Here is a 26,742-nt window from a genome sequence, read left to right as displayed (position 1 = left end):
GTCCAGGCTGCTGTTAGCTGTGCTGCATTTTTTTTTGCTTCTCAAAATCGCTTCTGCAGAGCATTGCACCCTCCATTGATACTGCAGGGAAAGAATTGTATAGGCAGGGCCACAACACAGTTATTATTCATAGAATATACGCAGTGCTGCCTTTTGCTTGTAAAACAAGTGAAAATAATTCTATTTGTCCGGCCTCTGTCCGTCCTAAGGGCGGTGGACACGTGTCGGCTGCGTGTGACACCTTTAAAAATCATACGCACCCAGCTACGTTTTACTCCTGGCTTCGCCATTTGCTTTCCTTAATTGGGAAAAAAAATACCTGCTCTGCCACAGTTAATAACTCTGCTACCCTCACGTTCTGTGACACATTAGCAGGGACACAGCACAGTTATTAAACTTCTCATGTTCATAGAATATACGCAGTGCTGCCTTTTGGTGCCAAAAAACGGAAAATAATTCTATTTGTCCGGCCTCTGTCCGTCCTAAGGGCGGTGGACACGTGTCGGCTGCGTGTGACACCTTTAAAAATCATACGCACCCAGCTACGTTTTACTCCTGGCTTCGCCATTTGCTTTCCTTAATTGGGAAAAAAAATACCTGCTCTGCCACAGTTAATAACTCTGCTACCCTCACGTTCTGTGACACATTAGCAGGGACACAGCACAGTTATTAAACTTAGATTATTCATTCACTAGAGGCAGTGGGGCCTTTCGTTTTCAAAAAAGGGAAAAAATTCTATTTGGCCTGCAGTCTTGCGCCAATTTATTTCCTGCCTGTGAAATCAAATCACTGGTAATACAGCATGCTGAGGGGTAGGGGTAGGCCTAGAGGACGTGGACGCGGCCGAGGACGCGGAGGGCCAAGTCAGGGTGTGGGCACAGGCCAAGCTCCTGATCCAGGTGTGTCGCAGCCGACTGCTGCGCGATTAGGAGAGAGGCACGTTTCTGGCGTCCCCACATTCATCGCCCAATTAATGGGTCCACGCGGGAGACGGTTATTAGAAAATGAGCAGTGTGAGCAGGTCCTGTCCTGGATGGCAGAAAGTGCTTCGAGCAACCTATCGTCTACCCGCAGTTCTGCGCCGTCCACTGCTGCCAATCCGAATCCTCTGCTGCTCCTCCTTCCTCCCAGCCTCCTCACTCCACTACAATAACACCTGCTCAGGAGCGGGAGCACTCCCAGGAACTGTTCTCGGGCCCCTGCTTAGATTGGGCAGCAGCGGTTCCTCTCCCACCAGAGGAGTTTATCGTCACTGATGCCCAACCATTGGAAAGTTCCCGGGGTCCGGGGGAAGAGGCTGGGGACTTCCGCCAACTGTCTCAACAACTTTCTGTGGGTGAGGAGGACGATGACGATCAGACACAGTTGTCTTGCAGTGAGGTAGTAGTAAGGGCAGTAAGTCCGAGGGAGCAGCGCACAGAGGATTCGGAGGAAGAGCAGCAGGACGATGAGGTGACTGACCCCACCTGGTGTGCAACGCTTACTCAGGAGGACAGGTCTTCAGAGGGGGAGTCAAGGGCATCAGCAGGGCAGGTTGCAACAGGCAGTGCGGTGGCCAGGGGTAGAGGCAGGGCCAGACCGAATAATCCACCAACTGTTTCCCAAAGGGCCCCCTCGCGCCATGCCACCCTGCAGAGGCCGAGGTGCTCTAAGGTCTGGCAGTTTTTCACAGAGACGCCTGACGACCGACGAACAGTGGTGTGCAACCTTTGTCGCGCAAAGCTCAGCCGGGGAGCCAACACCAACAGCCTCACCACCACCACCATGCGCAGACATATGATGGCCAAGCACCCCGCAAGGTGGGACGAAGGCCGTTCAGCGCCTCCGGTTTGCACCCCTGCCTCTCCCCCTGTGCCCCAACCTGCCACTGAGATGCAACCCCCCTCTCAGGACACAGGCACTACCGTCTCCTGGCCTGCACCCACACCCTCACCTCCGCTGTCTTCGGCCCCATCCAGCAGTGTAGCTCAGCGCACCATCCAGCCGTCGCTTGCGCAACTGTTGGAGCGCAAGCGCAAGTACGCCGCCACGCACCCGCACGCTCAAACGTTAACCGCCCGCATAGCAAAATTCATCAGCCTTGAGATGCTGCCGTATAGGGTTGTGGAAACGGAGTCCTTCAAAAGTATCATGGAGGCGGCGGCCCCGCGCTACGCAGTTCCCAGTCGCCACTACTTTTCCCGATGTGCCGTCCCAGCCCTGCACGACCACGTCTCCCGCAACATTGTACTCGCCCTCACCAATGCGGTTACTGCCACGGTCCACTTAACTACGGACACGTGGACAAGCACAGGCGGGCAGGGCCACTACATCTCCCTGACGGCACATTGGGTGAATTTAGTGGAGGCTGGGACAGAGTCAGAGCCCGGGACCGCTCACGTCCTACCCACCCCCAGAATTGCGGGCCCCAGCTCTGTGGTGGTATCTGCGGAGGTGTATGCTTCCTCCACTAAAGCACCCTCCTCCTCCTCCGTCTCGCAATCAAGATGTGTTAGCAGCAGCATGTCGCCAGCAGTCGGTGTCGCGCGGTGTGGCAGCACAGCGGTGGGCAAGCGTCAGCAGGCCGTGCTGAAACTACTCAGCTTAGGCGATAAGAGGCACACGGCCCACGAACTGCTGCAGGGTCTGACACAGCAGACCGACCGCTGGCTTGCGCCGCTGAGCCTCCAACCGGGCATGGTTGTGTGTGACAACGGCCGTAACCTGGTGGCGGCTCTGCAGCTCGGCAGCCTCACGCACGTGCCATGCCTGGCCCACGTCTTTAATTTGGTGGTTCAGCGCTTTCTGAAAAGCTACCCACGCTTGTCAGACCTGCTCGTAAAGGCGCGCCGGCTCTGCGCACATTTTCGCAAGTCCCACACGGACGCTGCCACCCTGCGCACCCTGCAACATCACTTTAAGCTGCCAGTGCACCGACTGCTGTGCGACGTGCCCACACGGTGGAACTCTACGCTCCACATGTTGGCCAGGCTCTATGAACAACGTAGAGCTATAGTCGAATACTAACTCCAACATGGGCGGCGCAGTGGGAGTCAGCCTCCTCAATTCCTTTCAGAAGAGTGGGCCTGGTTGGCAGACATCTGCCATGTCCTTGGTAATTTTGAGGAGTCTACCCAGGTGGTGAGCGGCGATGCTACAATCATTAGCGTCACCATTCCTCTGCTATGCATCTTGAGAAATTCCCTGCAAACCATAAAGGCAGCTGCTTTGCGCTCGGAAACGGGGGCGGGGGAAGACAGTATGCCGCTGGATAGTCAGGGCACCCTCCTGTCTATTTCTCAGCGCGTACAGGAGGAGGAGGAGGAGCATGAGGAGGATGAGGAGGAGGGGGAAGAGACAGCTTGGGCCGCTGCTGACGGTACACCGGCTGATTGCCTGTCATCCTTTCAGCGTGTATGGCCTGAGGAGGAGGAGGAGGAGGAGGAGGAGGATCCTGAAAGTGATCTTCCTAGTGAAGACAGCCATGTGTTGCGTACAGGTACCCTGGCACACATGGCTGACTTCATGTTAGGATGCCTTTCTCGTGACCCTCGCGTTGCACGCATTCTGGCCACGATGGATTACTGGGTGTACACACTGCTCGATCCACGGTATAAGGAGAACCTGCCCACTCTGATTCCCGAAGAGGAAAGGGGTTCGAGAGTGTTGCTATACCACAGGACCCTTGCGGACAAGCTGATGGTAAAATTCCCAGCCGACAGCGCTAGTGGCAGAAGGCGCAGTACCGAGGGCAAGGTAGCAGGGGATGTGCGTAGATCGAGCAGCATGTACATCCCAGGCAGTGCAACAGTCTTTAAGGGCCTGGCCAGCTTTATGGCTCCCCACCAAGACTGTGTCACCGCTCCCCAGTCACGGCTGAGTCGGCGGGAGCACTGTAAAAGGATGGTGAGGGAGTACGTAGCGGATCGCACGACCATCCTTGGTGACGCCTCTGCCCCCTACAACTACTGGGTGTCGAAGCTGGACACGTGGCCTGAACTAGCGCTGTATGCCCTGGAGGTGCTTGCTTGTCCTGCGGCTAGCGTCTTGTCGGAGAGGGTGTTTAGTGCGGCTGGGGGAATCATCACAGATAAGCGTAGCCGCTTGTCAACCGACAGTGCCGACAGGCTAACACTTATCAAGATGAACAAAGGCTGGATTTCCCCAGACTTCTGTTCTCCACCAGCGGACAGCAGCAATACGTAAGCAATACGTAGGCTGCACCCGCGGATGGAAGCTACGTTCTCTCTCACCATCCAAAACGGGGACATTTCTGCTTCATCAATCTGTGTCTAATATTCCTCCTCCTCCTCCTGCTCCTCCTCCTGAAACCTCACGTAATCACGCTGAACGGGCAATTTTTCTTAGGGCCACAAGGCTCACTCAAATAATTTTTCTGAACAATTTTTATAAGTTTCAATGCGCTTAAAAGCGTTGGAACTTTAACTTGAACCAATTTTTCGTTACACTGGGCTGCCTCCAGGCCTAGTTACCACTTAAGCCACATTAACCAAAGCGGTTAATGGGTTTCACCTGCCCCCTTGGCTGGCCATGGCCAATTTTTGGGATGTACATTAGTACTGTTGATACAGCAATTTTTGTGGGCCCTCGCCTACAGTGTAATCAAATTAATTTTTAGCCCACCTGCATTACAGCTGATGTTACCTCAGCTGTGTTGGGCAATGCAATGGGATATTTTTATGTACCGCCGGTGGGTTCCAGGGAGCCACCCATGCTGTAGGTGCACACGGAGTTTTTAATACATGTGTCCACTTCTAAAGAACCCCAGTCTGACTGGGGCATGCAGTGTGGGCCGAAGCCCACCTGTATTACGCACGACATTACTACCTCAGCTGTGTTGGGCAATGCAATGGGATATTTCTATGTACCGCCGGTGGCTTCCTGGCACCCACCCAGGCAGTGGGTCCACAGGGAGTTTAACCTACATGTGTCCACTTGTAAAGAACCCCGGTCAGACTGGGGCATGCAGTGTGGGCCGAAGCCCACCTGTATTACGCACGACATTACTACCTCAGCTGGGTTGGGCAATGCAATGGGATATTTCTATGTACCGCCGGTGGCTTCCTGGCACCCACCCATGCTGTGGGTCCACAGGGAATTATAAATGCATCTGTTTCCACTTATAAAGAAACCCAGTCTGACTGGGGCATGCAGTGTGGGCCGAAACCCACCTGCATTAACCCTTTCCAGTCCACTGTGTGACCTGTGAAGACATTAGGGTTTAAGGCTGTACAGCTCCGTTGTTGGTAGACGTCCGTCGGGGTTCTCTTACTGTATATTGCCAGCCTCTCTGCTGTCGGAGCCTATCCTACATGTCAGCTCATGCAGTACTGGCTTTAGCCAGCATATAGCGCCGTTGTATAACGGCAGAAAAAGAGTAAGCCCCCTAGGAAAACCATATACAAATTGGATTGGAAAGGGTTAAGCACAACAATCCTACCTCAGCTGTGTTGTGCAATCCAATGGGATATTTCTATGTACCGCCGGTGGCTTCCTGGCACCCACCCATGCTGTAGGTGCACACGGAGTTTTTACTACATCTGTACACTTATAAAGAACCCCAGTCAGACTGGGGCATGCAGTGTGGGCCGAAGCCCACCTGCATTAAGCACGACATTACTACCTCAGCTGTGTTGGGCAATGCAATGGGATATTTCTGTGTACCGCCGGTGGGTTCCAGGGAGCCACCCATGCTGTGGGTCGACAGGGACTTCACAATAGGGAGTTGTACCTGCCTGTGTCTATGAATTAAAAAGCCCGGTCTGACTGGGGCATGCAGACACCTTGACAGAATGAATAGTGTGTGGCACATAGGTTCCCCATTGCTATGCCCACGTGTGCAGCTCCTGATGGCGGTGGCACAGGATTCTATTTCTCATTGCTTCTGTACAGCATTGTGGGCTATCGCTCCGCCACTTTTAAAGAGGGTCGCTGCCTAGCCGTGCCAACCTCTGCAGTGTGTGCCTGCGGTCTCTCGTCATGGCAGACGCAATTCTAAATAGACATGAGCGTGGTGTGGCATGAGGGCAGCTGAAGGCTGCCCAGGGACACTTTGGTGTGCGCTGTGGGGGGGAGGGGGTGCGGTTGGGCAGCATGTAACCCAGGAGAAGTGTCAGTGGAGTGTCATGCAGGCAGTGATTGTGCTTTGTTGGAGGTAGTGTGGTGCTTAGCAAAGGTATGCCATGCTAATGAGGGCTTTTCAGAAGTAAAAGTTGTTGGGAGGGGGGGGGGCCACTCTTGCCGGTATTGTGGCTTAATAGTGGGACCTGTGAACTTGAGATGCAGCCCAACATGTAGCCCCTCGCCTGCCCTATCCGTTTCTGTGTCATTCCCATCACTTTCTTGAATTGCCCAGATTTTCACACATGAAAACCTTAGCGAGCATCGGCGAAATACAAAAATGCTCTGGTCGCCCATTGACTTCAATGGGGTTCGTTGTTCGAAACGAACCCTCGAGCATCGCGGGAAGTTCGTTCCGAATAACGAACACCCGAACATTTTGGTGTTCGCTCATCTCTAATTTTTACACATTTCTGGATGAATTTCCGGGAAGGGCTTATATTTTTAAGCCCTTCCCGAAAATTCATCCCGTGCTCGCCGGCAGCCCATTGCTTTCAATGGAGCCGGCTGTATTGCCCGCTCCATTGAATTCAATGGTCGGTGCTCGTATATTCGAGACGAGTACCGCGTGGTGGTCGTCTCGAGTGACGAGCATCTCGAGCACCCTAATACTCGAACGAGCATCAAGCTCGGACGAGTATGCTCGCTCATCTCTACTCTTTACCTCTTTATGGTTGGGCTGATACAGGCTGATTTTAATTGCGGAATCCTTGATCGCTGTCCGCACAGAAAATCCACGGTAAAATGCAGGTATTGTAAGGCATGCATTTTAATTATTTCACACTCGCAGATACAAATTGTGTATTCTGTGAGCAGAAGAAAAATTGCAGCCTGCTCTATTTTAGCACGGATTCTGCACGGACAGTCCCCATTGAAGTCAATGACTGCGAGTGTTTTGTCGCCCATACACAATTTGCATTGCATATGAGTGGCAGAAACGGGTCGCAACTTCAAATGAAAAGCCGGAATGTGGACTGAGAGGAACAGAGAGATGTGCATAGCATAGATGTGCACGGAAAAATGCTTGCATCCGCGATCTTCTGCGATCATTCACAATTATTTGCCATGAATGATTGCAGGTCATCTGCTGCGGAAATCCGCATTCGGAATCCGACTCACTCATATGAGCCTGGCCTATCACTGGTAACATTCAAATAGGATTTTTTAAATTTGTACTGAGTTGGGTTATTTTTCTGGCACAACATACCTATTTTATTATAATGTGAATAAAATTACCAAATAATATATTTTAAGTGAATCCACTCTTTTTTTTTTTCGCAGCCCCAAATTCCCTGTGGTAGTAATATTAGTCATTCTGCTAACATTCATCCTGCTACCAGCTGTCTGTCACCATTCCCTCGTTGTGTCCTATATTACTTTTGGGGGTGAGTAATCTTGTACAGTCTATTCTAGAACTGCTGAGAAGTGGAACAACTTCTCTAATAAGACTTATTACCTATTATTACATGACTTAGTGCATATAAGCAGGTTTTCCTTCATCCAATACTTGTGATAAATAGAATTCTTAGACCAGCTTCCAGTACTGCACCGAGATGTCGTCAAGTGTGCAGAATACAGCAGAGCCATTATACACATTGGGGAGGCAGTGGCCTGCATTCTGAAACAATGAATCACATGGAATTGTTATTTGTTATTCACTTTACATAAAACTCTATTATCTTACGAGCAGACAGAGCAGTTTGCTTCTACTGTGTGATTTATATTAGCAGTATAACCAAATAAATCTGTATATAACTAGTATAATTTTGGGCAAGGGAAGATGGCGGAGTAAAAGGCTTACTCTGTCACAGGTGGCTCTACCCTCCTTTCCGGTGAAACTCAAAGTGTAGTTGGCCCAACCACACACAGGACCTGTAAATAACAGCTGTGTAGAGAACCTTTTTAGTACCTGTTTGCCTTTGTGACGCCAAAACTAATAGATCTGATTGGCATGCTGGTCCTTCTCGAGGAGTTTAAAAGATTCAGCAGAGTCAGCAATTACAAAGTTAATGCCCAAAAACCCTGAGGTCCTGAATATGACACTCCCACAGACGGAGGTGTCCCACCTGGAAAAATTGTTTCCTTTCCAACGGCGCAGTACGAGCATAAAGTATTTAGGTATACAACTCCCTGCAGATGTATCCCAGGCATTTAGACTCAATTTCCTTTGATGCGTGGCAGAATTGGAGAGGGACCTGGGTAAATGAGGACCCCTGTTTCTTTCATGGAGTGGTAGGGTTAATGTGGTCAAGATGGACTCGCTGCCCAAGTTCCTCTACCTTTGCCAAACCATTCTGATCAGACTCCCAAGACCATATCTGAAAAAGCTGAGATCTTTAATAACAGTGTTTGTGTGGAGAGGGCGCAAATTGCGCATGCGCTTCTTACGAGGAGAACAGAGAGAAGGGGCTTGGGTCTTTCTGACTTCACCCTTTACTATAGGGATAGTATCTCCAACTGTGTGCTGGACTTGCTAAAACATGAATCACTGAAGCTGTGGGTGCAGGCGGAGCATAAGTGTGCAGCGGATCACTTACAGGCAGCCTTCTGGATTCTTCCTAAACAGATCAAAGCCCTACCCATTTTGTCCCCATTCTGTATCCAACTTATTAAAAATTGGGCAGGCTTTGCGGCCTTAAATAGAGTGATGGGCCTACTCAAGCCCTTAGTTTTCAATCCCCAGTTTGAGGCCACTTTCAAGAGCCGAAGCACGCCAATCCCAAGACTGTGAGATGTGATGTCGCAATCATGTCTGAGACCGCTCTGGGAGACAGCGAGGGTCAACCGGGCATGTGGTTACAATACTTTCAACTGAGAAGCTTTGTGCACACATTAACGTCACGGGGGAGTGAGCTAGGACCCCCTACGGTGTTTGAACAAATTCCTTTCTTCCTCACTCCCCAGGCATATGATCTCCAGACTATATAGTTTGCTATATAGTTTATGGGGGAGGGAGACCCCAATTACATGAGGGCATGGAAGAGGGAGTTTGGTAGGACATTTTCCACTGAGAGCTGGGATAGGGCGTGGCTTTTGACGCACGGGCTCTCCTCGGCGGGTAGAATCCAGGATCTGAATTTCAAAATTCTGTCTAGGTGGTACAGAACACCAGATCGGCCCCAGATGATGTTCCCCCAGACCCCCTCCTCTTGTTGGAGATGTAATGGCAGCAGAGGCACAATGACACATATCTGGTGAGGTTGTCCTCGTGTGTCGATCCTTTGGAAGGAGGTGATAGAGTTCTACAGGGGCATAGGGGTTAGATGGTTTTGAGGACGCCACCAATATGGGCTGAGTACGTTGTTTATTAATAACCCTTTGATATTGAGTGGCACTAAGGGGTATTGTTACATCTAGGATTGATGAAACGTCGATATTACATCTCAACAGATATAGAAACCCTAAGGCCTCCCTCACACAGGGCGTTTGCAGAAACGCAGCGTTTTTCAACACTGCATTACTGCAGATTCCGCCCCGTTTCAGCAGCGCTGGCATACTTTATGCCAGCGTTTTGGCTGCGTTTTCAGCTCGGCTGAAAGAATGCTGAGAAGAAAAAAAAAAGCTATACTCACCTAGCCGCTGCAGTCCGGGTCGCGGCCGCTGGCTCTGCCGCTGATCCGGGCTTCCTCGGCACCCCAAAGTCGGCAAGCTCTGATTGGCTGAGACAGTCAATGAAGGGCTGTGATTGGGCATCGAGCAAGCACCGTCAACCAATCACAGCACTCTATTGCCGGAGGCCAGGGGCCTCCGGCAATAGACTTTAGGGTGCCGAGGAAGCCCGGATCAGCGGCAGAGACCAGTGGCCCCGACCCGGACTGCAGCGGCTAGGTGAGTATTGCTTTCTTTTTTTTCTCTAGCCCGCTGGGACTGATTTTCGGGGTAGGGCTTCTATTACAAGCCCTCACCCCGAAAATCGGCGAGCGGTTACCGCTGCCAAAAACGCGGCACCAAGTGTTGCCGCGTTTTTAGCAGTGCCAAAACCGCTGCCCATTCATTTCAATGGGCGGCGCAGGGCTGAAAACGCCCCAAAATAGAACATGCATCGCTGTCAAAGCGCAGCGTTGCAAGGCGCTGCGTTTTCAGCCCTGTGTGAGCAGCCCCATTGAAATGAATAGGAGTGTTGTACAGCGTTTAGCGCTGGGCTTAAAAGGCAGCGCTAAACGCTGTATAAAACGCCCTGTGTGAGGGAGGCCTAAGACAGGCGGTGCCACCTGCTATATAGTTGTGTAAGAATGTAGGTGTTTTGTCTGCATACACTTTGTCTCCCAAAATATGGTGATTAGCAGTAATGCCGCAGAATTTTGTGCAAATTAATGGTCACTATAGGACACGCAGGTGGAATCTCAGGCACTGGGAAGCCCCCGTGGTGACACGACCGCATGTCATATCCCATGCATGCACACTAGTGCAGTGAGAGCACAACCCTCCATGTTGCTAGAAGGTACGAGCACACTATTGCTGGTTTTCACACAAAACTTACGCATGCGCTGTTGGTTAGGATGGACGCCAGCGCCGCACGGCTGGGCGGAGGAAGTATGCCCCGCCTAATATAATGGCTGACTCATACAGTGAACACCTGCATCTGAGGTAATGAGGGATCCTATCAGGGTCTTGATCCTGTGTGTGGAACCTTTAATTTTTAGCAATCAGTCTGGGGTGGTGATTGGTTTATGTTTGAAGGCTTCTACCCACTAACATTTTTTTAACGCTGCGATATCGCTGCATTTTTTTAATGCAAATGTCAATGGGACTTTCTAATGTTAAAATCGCATCGCACAAAAAACACAAAGCACAAACTTGCGATTTTTGTGCGATGCGATTTTAACATTAGAAAGTCTCATTGACATTTGCATTAAAAAAAACGCAGCAATATTCCAGCGTTAAAAATAACACTAGTGGGTAGAAGCCCTGAACCTGTTTTGTATTTATATTGATGTGGGGTTCAGTGTTAGTATTGACTGGATGAAGACCGTGCGATGCAGTTGAAACATTGTCGGCTTATGTGCACCTAATAAAGACAAAGCACTTTTAATATGAGTATTGCGTCTTTGGTACACCTGATGCATGAAGGACTGTAACAAGGGGGCTCTCCTAATAACTATGTATAAATATATCAGGGGTCAGTACAGAGATCTCTCCCATCACCTATTTATACGTAGGACTGTAAACAAGGAGGCTCTGTAATAACTATAGATATGTCAGGAGTCAGTACAGAGATCTCTCCCATCACCTATTTATACGTAGGACTGTAAACAAGGAGGCGCTGTAATAACTATAGATATGTCAGGAGTCAGTACAGAGATCTCTCCCATCACCTATTTATACGTAGGACTGTAAACAAGGAGGCGCTGTAATAACTATAGATATGTCAGGAGTCAGTACAGAGATCTCTCCCATCACCTATTTATACGTAGGACTGTAAACAAGGAGGCGCTGTAATAACTATAGATATATCAGGAGTCCGTACAAAGACCTCTCCCATCATCTATTTATACCCAGGACTGTGACAAGGGGGCGCTCCTAATAACTATGTATAAATATATCAGGGGTCAGTACAGAGATCTCTCCCATCACCTATTTATACGTAGGACTGTAAACAAGGAGGCGCTGTAATAACTATAGATATATCAGGAGTCCGTACAAAGACCTCTCCCATCATCTATTTATACCCAGGACTGTGACAAGGAGGCGCTCTAATAATTATGTATAAATATATCAGGCAACAGTACAGGGATCTCTCCCATGATTTATTTATACCCAGAACTGTGACTGTAATAAGGGGGCATCCTCTACATCTGGAGTAAATAAGGTTTCTACATCAACATAGAAGGGAATTCTTTACTATAAGAGCAGTGAGACTGTGGAACTCTCTGCCTGAGGACGTGGGGATGGTGAATTCGATAAGAGTTCAATTTCATATGGAGGCACACAGGGGCATTTTCTCAGACGGTGATTTATACAGATGCTGGTCTATTGGATGCCGTATTGTAGTGGTATTCTTCCCTAAAAACATTATTTCCTGAAGTGAATATGGAGGCGGCACCTGGGGTGCCTACTAGAGATGAGCGAGCGTACTCGTCCGAGCTTGATGCTCTTTCGAGTATTAGGGTACTCGAGATGTCCGCTACTCGAGACGAGCACCACGCGGTGTTCGAGTCACTTACATTTTCTTCATAGAAAATTTTGCGCCGTTTTCTGGCCAATAGTAACACATGGAAGGCATTACAACTTCCTCCTGTGAAGTTCCAGCCCTATCCCACCCCCCTGCAGTGAGTGGCTGGGGAGATCAGGTGCCACTCGAGTATATAAACTGGGGCCGGCCGCGGCTCGCCACAGATGCATGCTGAGAGACATTAGGGAAAGTGCCGTCCTGCTATAGCTGCTATAGGGAGAGTGTTAGGCTGTTATATTCGTCTTCAAAAACCCCAACGGTCCTTCTTAGGGCCACATCTGACCATGTGCAGTACTGTTGAGGCTGCTTTTAGCAGTTTTGCAAATTTATTTATTTTTTTGTATATCGGGTGTGCAGACCATAGCGTCCTCAGTCTGCAGTAATTTTACTGAGTATAGGGGCAGTACTGGTGAGGACGATGACGATGAGACACAGTTGTCTATCAGTGAGGTAGTAGTAAGGGCAGTAAGTCCTGAAGTAAGCTTCATCAATCTGTGTATTATATTCATCCTCCTCCTCCTGAAACGTCACGTAATCACGCCGAACGGGCAATTTTTCTTAGGCCCACAAGGCTCAGTCATATGACTTTAGTAAACAATGTTTATACGTTTCAATTCTCATTAAAGCGTTGAAACTTGCACCTGAACCAAGTTTTATTTTAACTGGGCTGCCTCCAGGCCTAGTTACAAATTAAGCCACAGTAACCAAAGCGATTAATGGGTTTTACCTGTCCTCTTGGTTGGGCATGGGCAATTTTTCTGAGGTACACTAGTACTGTTGGTACACCAATTTTTTTGGGCCCTCGCCTACAGTTTAATCCAATTAATTTTTATGGGCTTCACCTGCACTCATGGTACAGCAAGGTGTGTGGGGTTGGCCTACACTTTTGCTACATAAATGTAACTGGGGCCTTGTCTATACTGCAACTACTGAAATGTGAAAGAGACTGTTATCTCCCTAAACTGCTGCAATGGGAATGTTACTGTGGCCTGTCTTGATTGCTACTATTACTGAAATGGAACTAGGTAATACTGTGCTTCCCCTATACTGCTGCTAGTGATATGTTACTGGGGCCTGTCTAGACTGATACTACTACTGCAATGGAACTAATACTGTGCTCCCATTATACTGCTGCTTCAGAATTGTTACTGGGGCCTGTCTTGACTGCTACTACTACTGACATGGAACTAATACTGTGCTCCCCCTATACTGCTGCTAGTGATATGTTACTGGGGCCTGTCTAGACTGCAACTACTACTGAAATGGAACTAATACTGTGCTCCCCCTATACTGCTGCTAGTGATATGTTATTGGTGCCTGTCTAGACTGCTACTACTACTGAAATGGAACTAATACTGTGCTCCCCCTATACTGCTGCTAGTGATATGTTACTGGGGCCTGTCTAGACTGCTACTACTACTGAAATGGAACTAATACTGTGCTCCCCCTATACTGCTGCTAGTGATATGTTACTGGGGCCTGTCTAGACTGCTACTACTACTGAAATGGAACTAATACTGTGCTCCCCCTATACTGCTGCTAGTGATATGTTACTGGGGCCTGTCTAGACTGCTACTACTACTGAAATGGAACTAATACTGTGCTTTCCCTATACTGCTGCTTTGGAATTGTTACTGGGGCCTGTCTTGACTGCTACTATTACTGAAATGGGCGGTTGGGCAGCATGTTACCCAGGAGAAGTGGCAGCGGAGTGTCATGCAGGCAGTGATTGTGCTTTGTTGGAGGTAGTGTGGTGCTTAGCTAAGGTATGCCTTGCTAATGAGGGCTTTTCAGAAGTAAAAATTGTTGAGGGGGGGGGTTAGTGGAGCATAGGTCCCATACAAAAATGCTCGGGTCACCCATTGACTTCAATGGGGTTCGTTACTCGAAACGAACCCTCGAGCATCGCGGGAAGTTCGACTCGAGTAACGAGCACCCGAGCATTTTGGTGCTCGCTCATTTCTAGTGCCTACAGCTTCTTAATACACAATCTATGTTTTGCACATGAGAACTTGGACTTTGTTCACCCTATATTTCAGGCCATCTAGTGTATATATTAGTATACTCACACCTACATAGGGGCATGGATTTTACTGCTTTCATTAAAATGGGTGAAACTCAAACTGTTCTTTGAATTTTCTATCTAGTTTTATGCAATGTTCTGTTTTTTATGCAATTTCTGTTTTGCTCAATGTTTGATCTTTATGTTCAGATGCAAGACATACATTAGAGTACCTGACTGCCTCCATCCGCCACATACCTGTAGCAGACAAGTTCAACACTATTTGGGCTCCTTGGGACTCTGATGCAGTAGTGATGTGCTTGTAATGGCTGCCATCTCTGTAGTGTCTCTAAAATTGCTCCATATAAGTGACTGTAGGATCCTAACTTTGTCTTTCTCCTTCTTTTCCACAGTTCATATTTGTTATATAACTGATGTATTTTCTTACTGAGTTGCTTCTTGTACCATATGAGCTTCTGCCTCCGTACAGCTCAGATAGATGACTCCCGGATAACCTACTTAATACCGTATAGTATATATTTATGCTGTCTGTATATCTTGATCCTTCTGCGCTCCCCTTGGTGCTACGGAGACCTTGATATGTTATACTTTTTGAAATGTGGTTCATTTGTGTCAAAAGGCATGCATCTACTTGCATCCTATTTTGATAAAAAAAACAACTGATAGACAGTTTAAAAGAAATCCCACTATTGTGTTTATTTTAGCTTCAGTTTTACGGCGTTCTGTATGCAGAATTTTCTGGGTCAGCGCGATTCCGGCGATACTAGGTTTATACTGTGTTTGGGTTTTTTTTGTTTTTTTTTTAGTTTGCTATATAGGTATATTTTTTTTAAAGAATTGTTTTTGTGTCTCCGCATTCCAAGAGCCGTGACACTTTTATGCTTCCATCGATTGCGCTTTATGACTGCTTATTTTTTACAGGATGAGCTGTAGTCTTCATTGATCCCATTTTTGTGGACATATAACATTTTGATCACTTTTTCTTCCCTGTTTTTCAGAGGCAAGATTAACAAAATGTCCAATTTTTAGTATGTACTTTTTTCCCCCCTGCAATGTTTACCGTTTGGTATAAATAATTTGTTAAATTAATTCTGTGGGTCAAAAAAAGAAGTTTTCTTTTTTCTGTGGGTCATTATGAATGTGGTGAAACCAAATTTGTAATTTATTATTTTTTTAAAGTGGAAAAAGTGGTGTTTTTTTTTTGTTTTGTTTTAATAATTTAGTTTTTTTACTTGCACTTTTTAGTTTTGGCCCACTGTGGGACTTCAATATTTCTACCGTTTAATCATTTCTATAAGACACTGCTATACTCTACAGGCTGAGCCTCATAGGCCACCATGCATGGCAGACCCGAAGGCAATTTTCAAGGCTCTGGGTGCCATGACCAGCAGTCAGGACCCAGTGATCACCTCACGGGAGATCGATGGACGACAGAGGGAGCCCCCCTCCCTCTATTAGCATTTTACATGTTGGAGTCATATTGACCGTGGCATGTAAAGGGTTAAACAGTGCGGATCAGCGGCTTCTCTAGTGCCCACTGTTAGAGCAGGCGCTGAGCTGTCACCATACAGCACAGCCCCCATTGCTACCGATATGAGAGAGCCTTACTGTTCTTCTAATGCAACACCATAAAACGGCATCGCATCAGAATAAAGCCCATTAGTGACCGCCATCAAAAGGCATATGGGTAGTCGATAATGGGGTTAAGATAAGAGAACATTAGCTTTTTAATGGGTTAAGATAAAATAACTTTCTGCACCCTGATATCACAATCAAGGTAAAATGTGTCGCATTTGTGTATGTGAATCTATGAAAGATGTCCATGGATTACAATGATGGAGAACCAGCTGTGAACAGTGGAAAGACAACCTGACATACATATGTATCTCCTCGTTATACGGCTGTCACTAATCATTTCCTTTTTGTGGAACCAGCCTGGTTCCGCGTTCACGGCCGGCGGAGGGGAGACACAGCTGTGGGATGCGCCCAGCGGCTTGAGCGGCAAAGCCTCGTTACAGCACTGTCTGCTCCCTCACAGGCACACCGCTCTGCGCTTCTACACAGAGCGGGGTCGCGCGTTCATGGCCAGTGGAGGGGAAGGGGTTTACATATGCAGCGGGGGGCCGCGAAGCTACTGTGCTGCAGGCCGCCATGGATTGCTGCCACAACATAACTTCACTGGCCTAGCAGGACCTGCAGCCAACACACCTTCCCATCCAATCCGCATCAGGGGGCGTCACCCCCATCAATCTTGACTCCACCAGGACTTCCTGGTGGCGTCAAGAAACACTAATACCCATTGTTACAACCAGCATATAAATGCAGTGCATTAGGTTACAGTGTCAGTAGAGTTTGACAGTTGGCACCCACATTACTGACCAGCCCTACAGTTCTGTTCAATAAACCTTTGAGCAAATCTTGTGTGAAAGACGTGTCCGTTGAGCCACACCATCTCCCCCATACCTTGTAAAATTTCTCCAGGCATCTTCTATCTTTATAGACTGCTTTCATACGATGAGGTGGCGTTAACAAAATTCTGCCACATCGAGAGTGTTGGGGAATGTCTATCCATCCAGCGTAAAGCTATCGTTTTGCAGGCCAGGAACAACACCTAAGTAAGAAATATCCGATCATGAAATTGCCAGTGCTCCTCATCCAAAACACCCAACAAGCATATGATTGGGTCAAGTGTAATTGGCATCCCCATTAGCTAGCTTAGAAATTCTGTAACCTCCTGCCAATGTGCATATTAAATGATTAAAATTTGCCCCTCCTGCTTGACATCAATCACATTGGTTGGTAGACAACCTGTTCATTTTCTAAAGCCTAGTCAGTGTTAGATAGCGCTGGTGAAATATAAATAATTGAGTTAATTTATTGTTTGCGGCTTGTGATACGGTACCATGGTGTATGGTGCCTTTGCGACATCCCATTGCTCACCAGTAAGGGAGGGGATAAGTACCTTCCATCAATCGATCACCCACATTGGCATATAGGAAATTTTAGAATGCAGCAGATGGGTGTACAATGCCGATATCAGACCCCCTGAAGCCTTGAGAGTGCATTATGCCTATCATAGGGTACAGAGACAGAGGTTGCCTTGGTTCTGGGAATTGTGCCATAAGAGCATGCTGGAGTTGGAAATATCTATAGAATCCAGTCCTAGGGACTTTGTACAGCTGCTGGAGCTGTTCAAAGGAGGCTAGTACCCCGTCAATATACAGCTGTTCCAATGTGGTAATTCCCAGGTTCACCCAGAATTGTTTATCTAGTAGATTCACAAGATGTGGGAGCGTTCTATTTTCCCACAGAGGGGTTTCTAAAGGGGGTACCTACATATTTAGTCAGTGATTTACATGTCTGACACACTCTAACCACTAGTTTATGAATAGGTAGCATCTGCTTGGCCAACAGGTCTGGTTTCTCCAAAACAATCCAGAGGGAGATTTTGGACAGAAAAACCATTAGGTAGTGTTCAGAGTTTGGGAGGGAAGCATTTGACAACCAGTGCCGAACATACCTAGGTTGTCTGGCCAAATAATACAGCTTAAAATCTGGAAGCGCCGTTCCTGTCATGTCTTTAGGGCGCTGTAGGGTCTTGACATGGGGGTCTTTAGTGCTGTCCCTACTGCCGCTGTCCTTACCGCCGACCCGCCTGCTTCAGAAGTAGGATGCGCTTCTTGTTTATGATTATGTAACGGCGTCCATTTAACTTCTCCAAATTTCCAATTTCCCAGTAGACACAACGAGCGGTTAGAAATCATTGATGGTATTTAGGAGTCCCCTTATACCGTAGTACTTTGTATACTGTGTGCTTTCACTCTTTAATTTCCCAGACAACCACTTTAACCCCTTCCCGCTGCAGGGCGTAAGTTTACGTCCTGGAAGCCTGGTACTTCCCGCAACAGGGCGTAAACTTACGTCCTGGAGAGAGTGCGGGATCACATATGATCCCGTGCTATCCCGGAGCCAGCTGTCAGTCACAGCCGGCGTCCCGCTGCAACAGCGGGGGGGCATCGGAGTTGCGCCCCCGCTGTTAACCCCTTCCCTGCCGCGATCTAAGTAGATCACGGCAGGGAAAGAGTTCACAGAGGGAGCGCGGCTCCCTCTGTGTCTCCGGCCGGAACTCGCGATTTCATCGCGAGAGCCCGGCCTGTCGCCATGGCAACAGGACGCCAGACACTGGCGTCCTGTATTGCCTATGCCTAGGATCACTGTATAAGCGATAAGGCATGGGAGAGCAGTAGCTCTGCCATGCCTTATAACAGCGATCATCAGGGCAGTGATTAAAGTCCCTCAGAGGGACTCAAATAGTGTAAAAAAAACAGATTAAAAAAATGAATTAAAAAAATGAAAAAAAAGAGTAAAAAAAAATCATTTTTTTATGCTTTTTCTCAGATTAGCATAAAAAAAAAAAAAAATCCCACATATTTGGTATTGTCGCGTCCGTAACGACGCGTACAATAAGTTGCACATGCTTTTGACTGTGCACGGAAAAAACCGCTAAAAAAACACTAAAAAACTGAGGCAAAATGCTAATTCTTAGCATTTTGCCTCACTAAAAACGCAATAAAAGTGATCAAAAAAGCCATATGTACCCCAAAATGGTACCAATAAAATCTACAGCTTGTCTCGCAAAAAATAAGCCCTCATAGAGTGCCGTACATCAAAAAATAAAAAAGTTACAGGACTTTGAATGCAGTGATTTAGAAAAAAAAAAGATTTCCAAGAAAAAGGGTTTTTATTGCAGAAAAGTGGGAAAACCTAAAAAAAATGTAAGAATTTTGGTATCGTTGTAACCGTACCGACCCGCAGAAAAAATGGAATGTCTCATTTATGCTGCATGATTAACGCTGTAAAAAAAAAACAAAAAAAAAACCTATGGCAGAATTGATGCGTTTTCTCTTCCTGCTATCATTAAAAAAAAAAAAAAAAAGAGGTTTACAATATAGTCTATGTACCGAAAAGTGGCACCGATAAAAAGTACAGTTCGCCACGCAAAAAACAAGCCCTCATAGGGCCGCGTCGACGGAAAAATAAAAAAGTTATGACTTTTGATAAACGGAGAAGAAAATCCGCCAAAAATTGTTGCGTCCTTAAGCTCAAAATAGGCCATGTCATGAAGGGGTTAAAATCATTTTTGGGACCTATTTGTTTCTGACAATGTTGGAGACTAGCAGTAACACTTGTAGATTTCTTTCTGTTATTCATGTGGATTTAATGTGACCATACTTTTTTAAACTTTCACAAATGTATCTGACTTTGGAAACCCCTAATTATATGCCCACTGTATTACCAGGGGCTTATGTATTGTTCCTCATACCTGCTCTTATAAAAGGGAATGATGTTATTCTAGCACTGCAGACAAGTCTGTGAAGATGCTTCATTCTACAGTACTGGAACAGTTGATGTTTGGGTCAGTTCACATCAGTGTTGGAGGTTCCATTTTGAACCTCCTTGGCTGAATTCCACTAAAATATGGGACAAAATAGTGCAGCATGCTGGGCTGTTCCTTCCTATAAAATGACGTCTGGAAACCAAACTGTCCCATTATAGTTAACGAGGTTCATTCTAAGGCTGATCCGGTCAGCCGCAGGTGCAGTTTTCCTGCTCCCCTAACAGTTAGAAAACTGATCCCTGTAGCGCAGATGTGAATGAACCCTTAGGGATTGTATGGGTAATGAGTCCCTCACCGTAAGCTGGTGCATCAACTTTTATGTTCCTTCTTTATCTTTACCATCCTGTATTCCATATCTTGACCTCCAGGTGTGGATGATCCTGCGAATCTTCTCTGAGTAGACTTCAGCTGTTTTACACGCAGCCAAAATGCCGCCTCCCTCTGATACCGTAAAGGTGGCCATCCAGTGGCCTGGAGCGTTCCCAAAGTTGATGGAAATAGATCAGGTAAGTCTTGAAATAACATGTATAATAACTAAAATGTATGTGCTGTCTGCTTTTGGGAAACAACTTTTTCACAGCCTACATGCTGCAGTATCTTAGTGCTTCTGGGCCAGCACAGAAAAAAATGCTTTTACAATAGTTACATACAGGGAGTTGATCTGCTATTACTGCTACTATTTCAGATCAGACTTGTTGATAAGCTGACCTTCTGCCATCCTAGCACATCTATTACTTGCTAGAGGTGGAGTTTCATATGGCACAATAAACTGAAAGAGTACCTAAACTTTTAAACTTTTTTCATAAAGTACATTAATACTACAAGTGAATATAAAAAAATACTTTTATAGTATGTTTTATTAGAGAAAAATGCTTTCAACACTTACCAGCTACTTCTCCCTTGTCTGGTAAAATGTAGAAAGAGACCTTTTTCTCTAATAAGATATAATACCTATTGTCTTATTTTTGCTTATAGTATTAATTTTATAGAAAAAACCCTGAAAGTTAAGTTAACCTTATTGCAGTGTATTGTACAAGCGATCAAGCAATCGTACATTCAAATCCGCTAGTGAGACTAAAAAAGTGTAAAAAAATAAATTATAAAGTTTTTAAAAATATTATCATGCTACACACAAAATATTAATAATCCACAACACCCTCTCTTTTTCTTAACATGTAAGAAAATCTGATCAATAAAAATATACATAATTGGTATCAACACATGTCCAAACTATTAAAATATGATATTTATTTTACATCGTGATCAAAACTCCAATGCCAGAATTCTGTTCCTTGGTCACCTCGATGCACAGATGCAATGGAATAAAAAAATTATCAAAAATTGTATAGACCTCAAAGTGGTACTAACCAAAACTACCTCACACTCCTTAAAGAAAAAATAAGCCTTCGCACAGCTATGTTGATGGAAAAATAACAGCTATAGGAGTCAGAATATGGGGACACCATTCTTTTAAAGCAGAAAAATAGCAAAAACCAATATATGGGCTCGTTCACATCAGCTTTATGGGGTTTCTGATTTCTTGCTCCATTCAGAGAGCATGAAAACAGCAACCCTTTTAGCAAATGGATCTGTCTACTGATAGAACTGGACTGGACTGGACTGGACTGGACTGGACTGGACTGGACTGGACTGGACTGGACTGGACTGGACTGGACTGACTGACTGACTGACTGACTCACTCACTCACTCACTCACTGACTGACTGACTGACTGACTGACTGACTGACTGACTGACTGACTGACTGACTGACTGACTGACTGACTGACTGACTGACTGACTGACTGACTGACTGACTGACTCACTCACTCACTCACTGACTCACTGACTGACTCACTGACTCACTCACTGACTCACTGACTGACTGACTCACTGACTCACTGACTGACTGACTGACTGACTCACTGACTGACTGACTGACTGACTGACTGACTGACTGACTGACTGACTGACTGACTGACTGACTGACTGACTGACTCACTCACTCACTCACTCACTCACTCACTCACTCACTCACTGACTGACTGACTGACTGACTGACTGACTGACTGACTGACTGACTCACTCACTCACTCACTCACTGACTCACTGACTGACTCACTGACTCACTCACTGACTGACTGACTGACTGACTCACTGACTCACTGACTGACTCACTGACTGACTGACTGACTGACTGACTGACTGACTGACTGACTCACTCACTCACTGACTGACTGACTGACTGACTGACTGACTGACTGACTGACTGACTGACTGACTGACTGACTGACTGACTGACTCACTGACTCACTGACTGACTGACTCACTGACTCACTGACTGACTGACTGACTGACTCACTGACTGACTGACTCACTGACTGACTGACTCACTGACTGACTCACTGACTGACTCACTGACTCACTGACTCACTGACTCACTGACTCACTGACTCACTGACTCACTGACTCACTGACTCACTGACTGACTGACTGACTGACTGACTGACTGACTCACTGACTGACTGACTGACTGACTGACTGACTGACTGACTGACTGACTGACTGACTGACTCACTCACTCACTCACTCACTGACTGACTGACTGACTCACTCACTCACTGACTCACTGACTGACTCACTGACTCACTCACTGACTCACTGACTCACTGACTCACTGACTCACTGACTCACTGACTCACTGACTCACTGACTCACTGACTGACTGACTCACTGACTGACTGACTGACTCACTGACTGACTGACTCACTGACTGACTCACTGACTCACTGACTCACTGACTCACTGACTCACTGACTCACTGACTCACTGACTGACTCACTGACTGACTGACTGACTGACTGACTGACTGACTGACTGACTGACTGACTGACTGACTGACTGACTGACTCACTCACTGACTCACTCACTCACTCACTCACTCACTCACTCACTCACTCACTCACTGACTCACTGACTCACTGACTCACTGACTGACTCACTGACTCACTCACTGACTCACTGACTGACTGACTCACTGACTCACTGACTGACTGACTCACTGACTCACTGACTCACTGACTGACTGACTCACTGACTCACTGACTCACTGACTCACTGACTCACTGACTCACTGACTCACTGACTCACTGACTCACTGACTGACTCACTGACTCACTGACTCACTGACTCACTGACTGACTCACTGACTCACTGACTCACTGACTCACTGACTCACTGACTCACTGACTGACTCACTGACTCACTGACTCACTGACTCACTGACTGACTCACTGACTCACTGACTGACTCACTGACTCACTGACTCACTGACTCACTGACTCACTGACTCACTGACTCACTGACTCACTGACTCACTGACTGACTCACTGACTGACTGACTGACTGACTGACTGACTGACTGACTGACTGACTGACTGACTGACTGACTGACTGACTGACTCACTCACTCACTCACTGACTCACTCACTCACTGACTCACTCACTCACTCACTCACTGACTCACTCACTCACTCACTCACTCACTCACTGACTCACTCACTCACTCACTGACTCACTCACTCACTCACTCACTCACTGACTCACTCACTCACTCACTGACTCACTCACTCACTGACTCACTGACTCACTGACTCACTGACTCACTGACTCACTGACTGACTGACTGACTGACTGACTGACTGACTCACTGACTGACTCACTGACTCACTCACTCACTCACTGACTCACTCACTCACTGACTCACTGACTCACTGACTGACTCACTGACTCACTGACTCACTCACTGACTCACTGACTGACTGACTCACTCACTGACTCACTGACTGACTGACTCACTCACTGACTCACTGACTGACTGACTCACTGACTCACTGACTCACTGACTGACTGACTCACTGACTCACTCACTGACTGACTGACTGACTGACTGACTCACTGACTCACTGACTCACTGACTCACTGACTCACTGACTCACTGACTCACTGACTGACTGACTCACTGACTGACTGACTCACTGACTGACTGACTCACTGACTCACTGACTGACTGACTCACTGACTGACTCACTGACTGACTCACTGACTGACTCACTGACTCGCCAAAAGTTCTCCAACTTCCCGATGTCGTAGAAACATGAATTTTGGCACAAGCATAGATTATCTCCAAAATAGGAAAAGTAATTGGGTCCCAACTCGATTATTAAATTCTAGCGCAAAAGAATTAGCGTAGAAATTTAACGTACATAATCTAAATCTCTCACTTCCCGGTGTCATAGAAACTTAAAATTTGGCACGGGCGTTGAATATGTCATAAATAGGAAAAGTTAATGGGTCCAAACTCGATTATTCAATTCTATGCGCAAAAGAATTAGCGTCCAAATTTTACGTGCAGAATGTAATTTTCTCACTTTCTGGTGTCATAAAAAAACCTGAAATTTGGCGCACAAGCATTGATTAGGTCATAAATAGGAAAAACTAATGGGTCCCAACTTGATTATTCAATTCTATGCGCAAAAGAATTAGCGTCCAAATTTTATGTACGGAATGTAATTTTCTCACTTTCCGGTGTCATAGAAACGTGAAATTTGGCACGAGCATTGATTATGTCATAAATAGGAAAAGCTAATGGGTTCCAACTCCATTATTCAATTCTATGCGCAAAAGAATTAGCGTCCAACTTTTACGTACATAATCTAAATCTCTCACTTCCCAATGTCATTGAAACATTAAATTTGCCATAAGCATTAAATATGTCATAAATAGGAAAAGTTAATGGGTCCCAACTCGATTATTCAATTCTAGCGCAAAAGAACTAGCGTCCAAATTTTACGTACGGAATGTAATTCTCTCACTTCTTGGTGTCATAGAAACATGAAATTTGGAACGGGCATTGACTGTCATAAATAGGAAAAGTTAATGGGTCCCGACTCGATTATTCAATTCTAAGCGCAAAAGAATTAGCGTCCATATTTTACGTACAAAATTTAATTCTCTCACTTCCTGATGTAATTTTATATAAAGGAAACGTTGCATGGTTACCTCCCCGTGGTGTTTCCTAGGTAACGCAGAGAACTATGCAAAATGGTGAACATATGTTTTTCCTCAGTATCTCTAAAGTAACCACGACTTCATAAGATTTTCCGTGTGAACATCAGATAAACACCGCTACCAAATTAACTCGGGCGAAGCCGGGTATATCAGCTAGTATTATTATATTTTTCCAGGCCCCTTCTTGGACTTTAGTAAATCTACATCTTTTGGCAGCGTTAATAGTCTCACTGCTCTTACAGTAAAGAATCCCTGTCTGGTGGTGAAGCCTTCTTTCATCCAGATGTACAGGATGTCCACTGTTCATGCTTACAGGCCTACTTGTAAAAGGATAATTATTGTAATGTCCATTCACATATTTGGAAAAAATACAACTTGGGGGTAATCTACTTAAAATGTGCAAACTGCATAACCATTAGTTGGATAACTTGTCTAGGCCATGAACTCCACCCTTTTCCTGGTCGCCCCTTCTGCACCAGCGCTAGGTCAGCTATGTCCTTCTTATATACCGATGCCCATGTCACCACATGACTGGCAATGTACATTGTTTTGTGGTGATAACCACGGAACAGGGTGGATGATATAATACTAGTGGCATATTTAGAATTAGAAATGTTTTAGAAATTGTGATTTCTTGCTTCTCCACATTTATTTGCCTCTCCTCCATTTTTTTGTGTCTCCCGATCATCACAAAAGTTGAATGTGACTGTGAAGGTACAGAAGGTCGGGGACCCCTGGCCTACGAATATGTGGCTTTTAATAGTTTACAAACCTGGAAGTCTATCTGGGCTTGTGTGTTTAAACAAATGAGATTCAAGTCTATTGGCTAATTGAGAGACAACAAGCTGAATGCACTTGGTCCCTTGTTCCTCAGCACCACTGCATTCACAATGACTACAAATTTGATGCCGACACAAAAGAAAACAGATGTCTAGTCGCACTCACCTTTACATTTCTTTTGTGGAAGAAGCTGCTCTCCCACTGTGTAAACTGAGACTATTTACCGGTTTTGTTTTCTGCACTTTTATTCTCTTGTGATTATAACGTCTTATGTTACATACCAGGAAAATATGCCTTCTGCTTTAAAGAAAGCTCCCAAATACAATGCATGAACACCTGTACCTGCATTATCTCCATCTCTTAATCGTACTTTCATCTTCCCTTCTGCTTTTATTACTTTTCACAAATACTAAACTCCTAAGTGGTATTTATTCAACTTTTACTACCGCCAACACTTTTTTAGCGTACTTATTATAAAAACATGTCTGTCCCACCAATCCACTGGAAGGCCGTAGTGAAAGTAAGTGACTGGGCTTGGAGTTAACTGGTGTAATCTAACATTAATAGTATAAAACGTACAAGTAAATATTGAACCATGAAGGAACAGCTGTGTAAAGCATGACCTATGAATGGTTTTCAACTACCCATCCTAAAAATTGCATGTTTTTCTTTTCCCTTAGAAAAAGCCCTTATCTGCAATAATAAAGGAAGTGAGCGACGGGTAAGTATAAATGTCCTCTGAGATTTTTCTATGCACAATAAATCTAATTTAATTCCTTGTACGGTATAAGACTATTTAATAATTGGTTAATGAATCCACCTTTGTGTGGAGAGTGTAGATCGATACTGCACCAAGCAAATATGTTCAATTTTTTAGCCTATTTCAATATATGATGTATTTCTTGACGCACTCAACAGGCATCTCTTGAATATAACAGTAATTGGGGACCTCCTTGACTCCCAGAGATAGAAGACAATCTTGACTGTCAGATGGGTATACACATCTTTATCCTTAGGCAATAACTTCATGTCACAAATGCAATGAAAGGCAGACACAGTGCAAAAATACTTTGGAATAAAAAGTAAAATGTCATCTCTTTCTATCTCGTTAACCACTACCTGCCGTAAATGTATGGTGGGTCATTGCAAGAGGTGTACGGAGTGGGCTCGGGAACCGAGGC

The 26,742-nt window shown here is 46.0% G+C and overlaps 1 protein-coding gene across 2 annotated transcripts in view; it reads left to right on the top strand.

Moving 5' to 3' along the window:
* The window catches only part of ELMO1 (engulfment and cell motility 1), a 463,885-nt gene that overhangs the window by 63,990 nt on the left and 373,153 nt on the right, over window positions 1-26,742 (top strand). Inside the window, exons 2-4 of one of the 2 annotated variants that reach the window (XM_066585170.1) lie at window positions 7,402-7,505; window positions 20,082-20,219; window positions 26,242-26,282. In XM_066585170.1, the coding sequence (XP_066441267.1) occupies window positions 20,142-20,219; window positions 26,242-26,282 (119 nt within the window). In that variant the 5' untranslated portion in view covers window positions 7,402-7,505; window positions 20,082-20,141. The remainder of the gene's footprint in view (window positions 1-7,401; window positions 7,506-20,081; window positions 20,220-26,241; window positions 26,283-26,742) is intronic. The other variant, XM_066585169.1, reaches the window with a different exon arrangement.

The sequence above is a fragment of the Eleutherodactylus coqui genome, chromosome 12 (genome assembly GCF_035609145.1).
Source record: "Eleutherodactylus coqui strain aEleCoq1 chromosome 12, aEleCoq1.hap1, whole genome shotgun sequence".
Lineage (NCBI taxonomy): Eukaryota > Metazoa > Chordata > Amphibia > Anura > Eleutherodactylidae > Eleutherodactylus > Eleutherodactylus coqui.
Note: the sequence above shows the minus strand (reverse complement) of the source record. Positions and strands in the feature narration are given on the sequence as shown.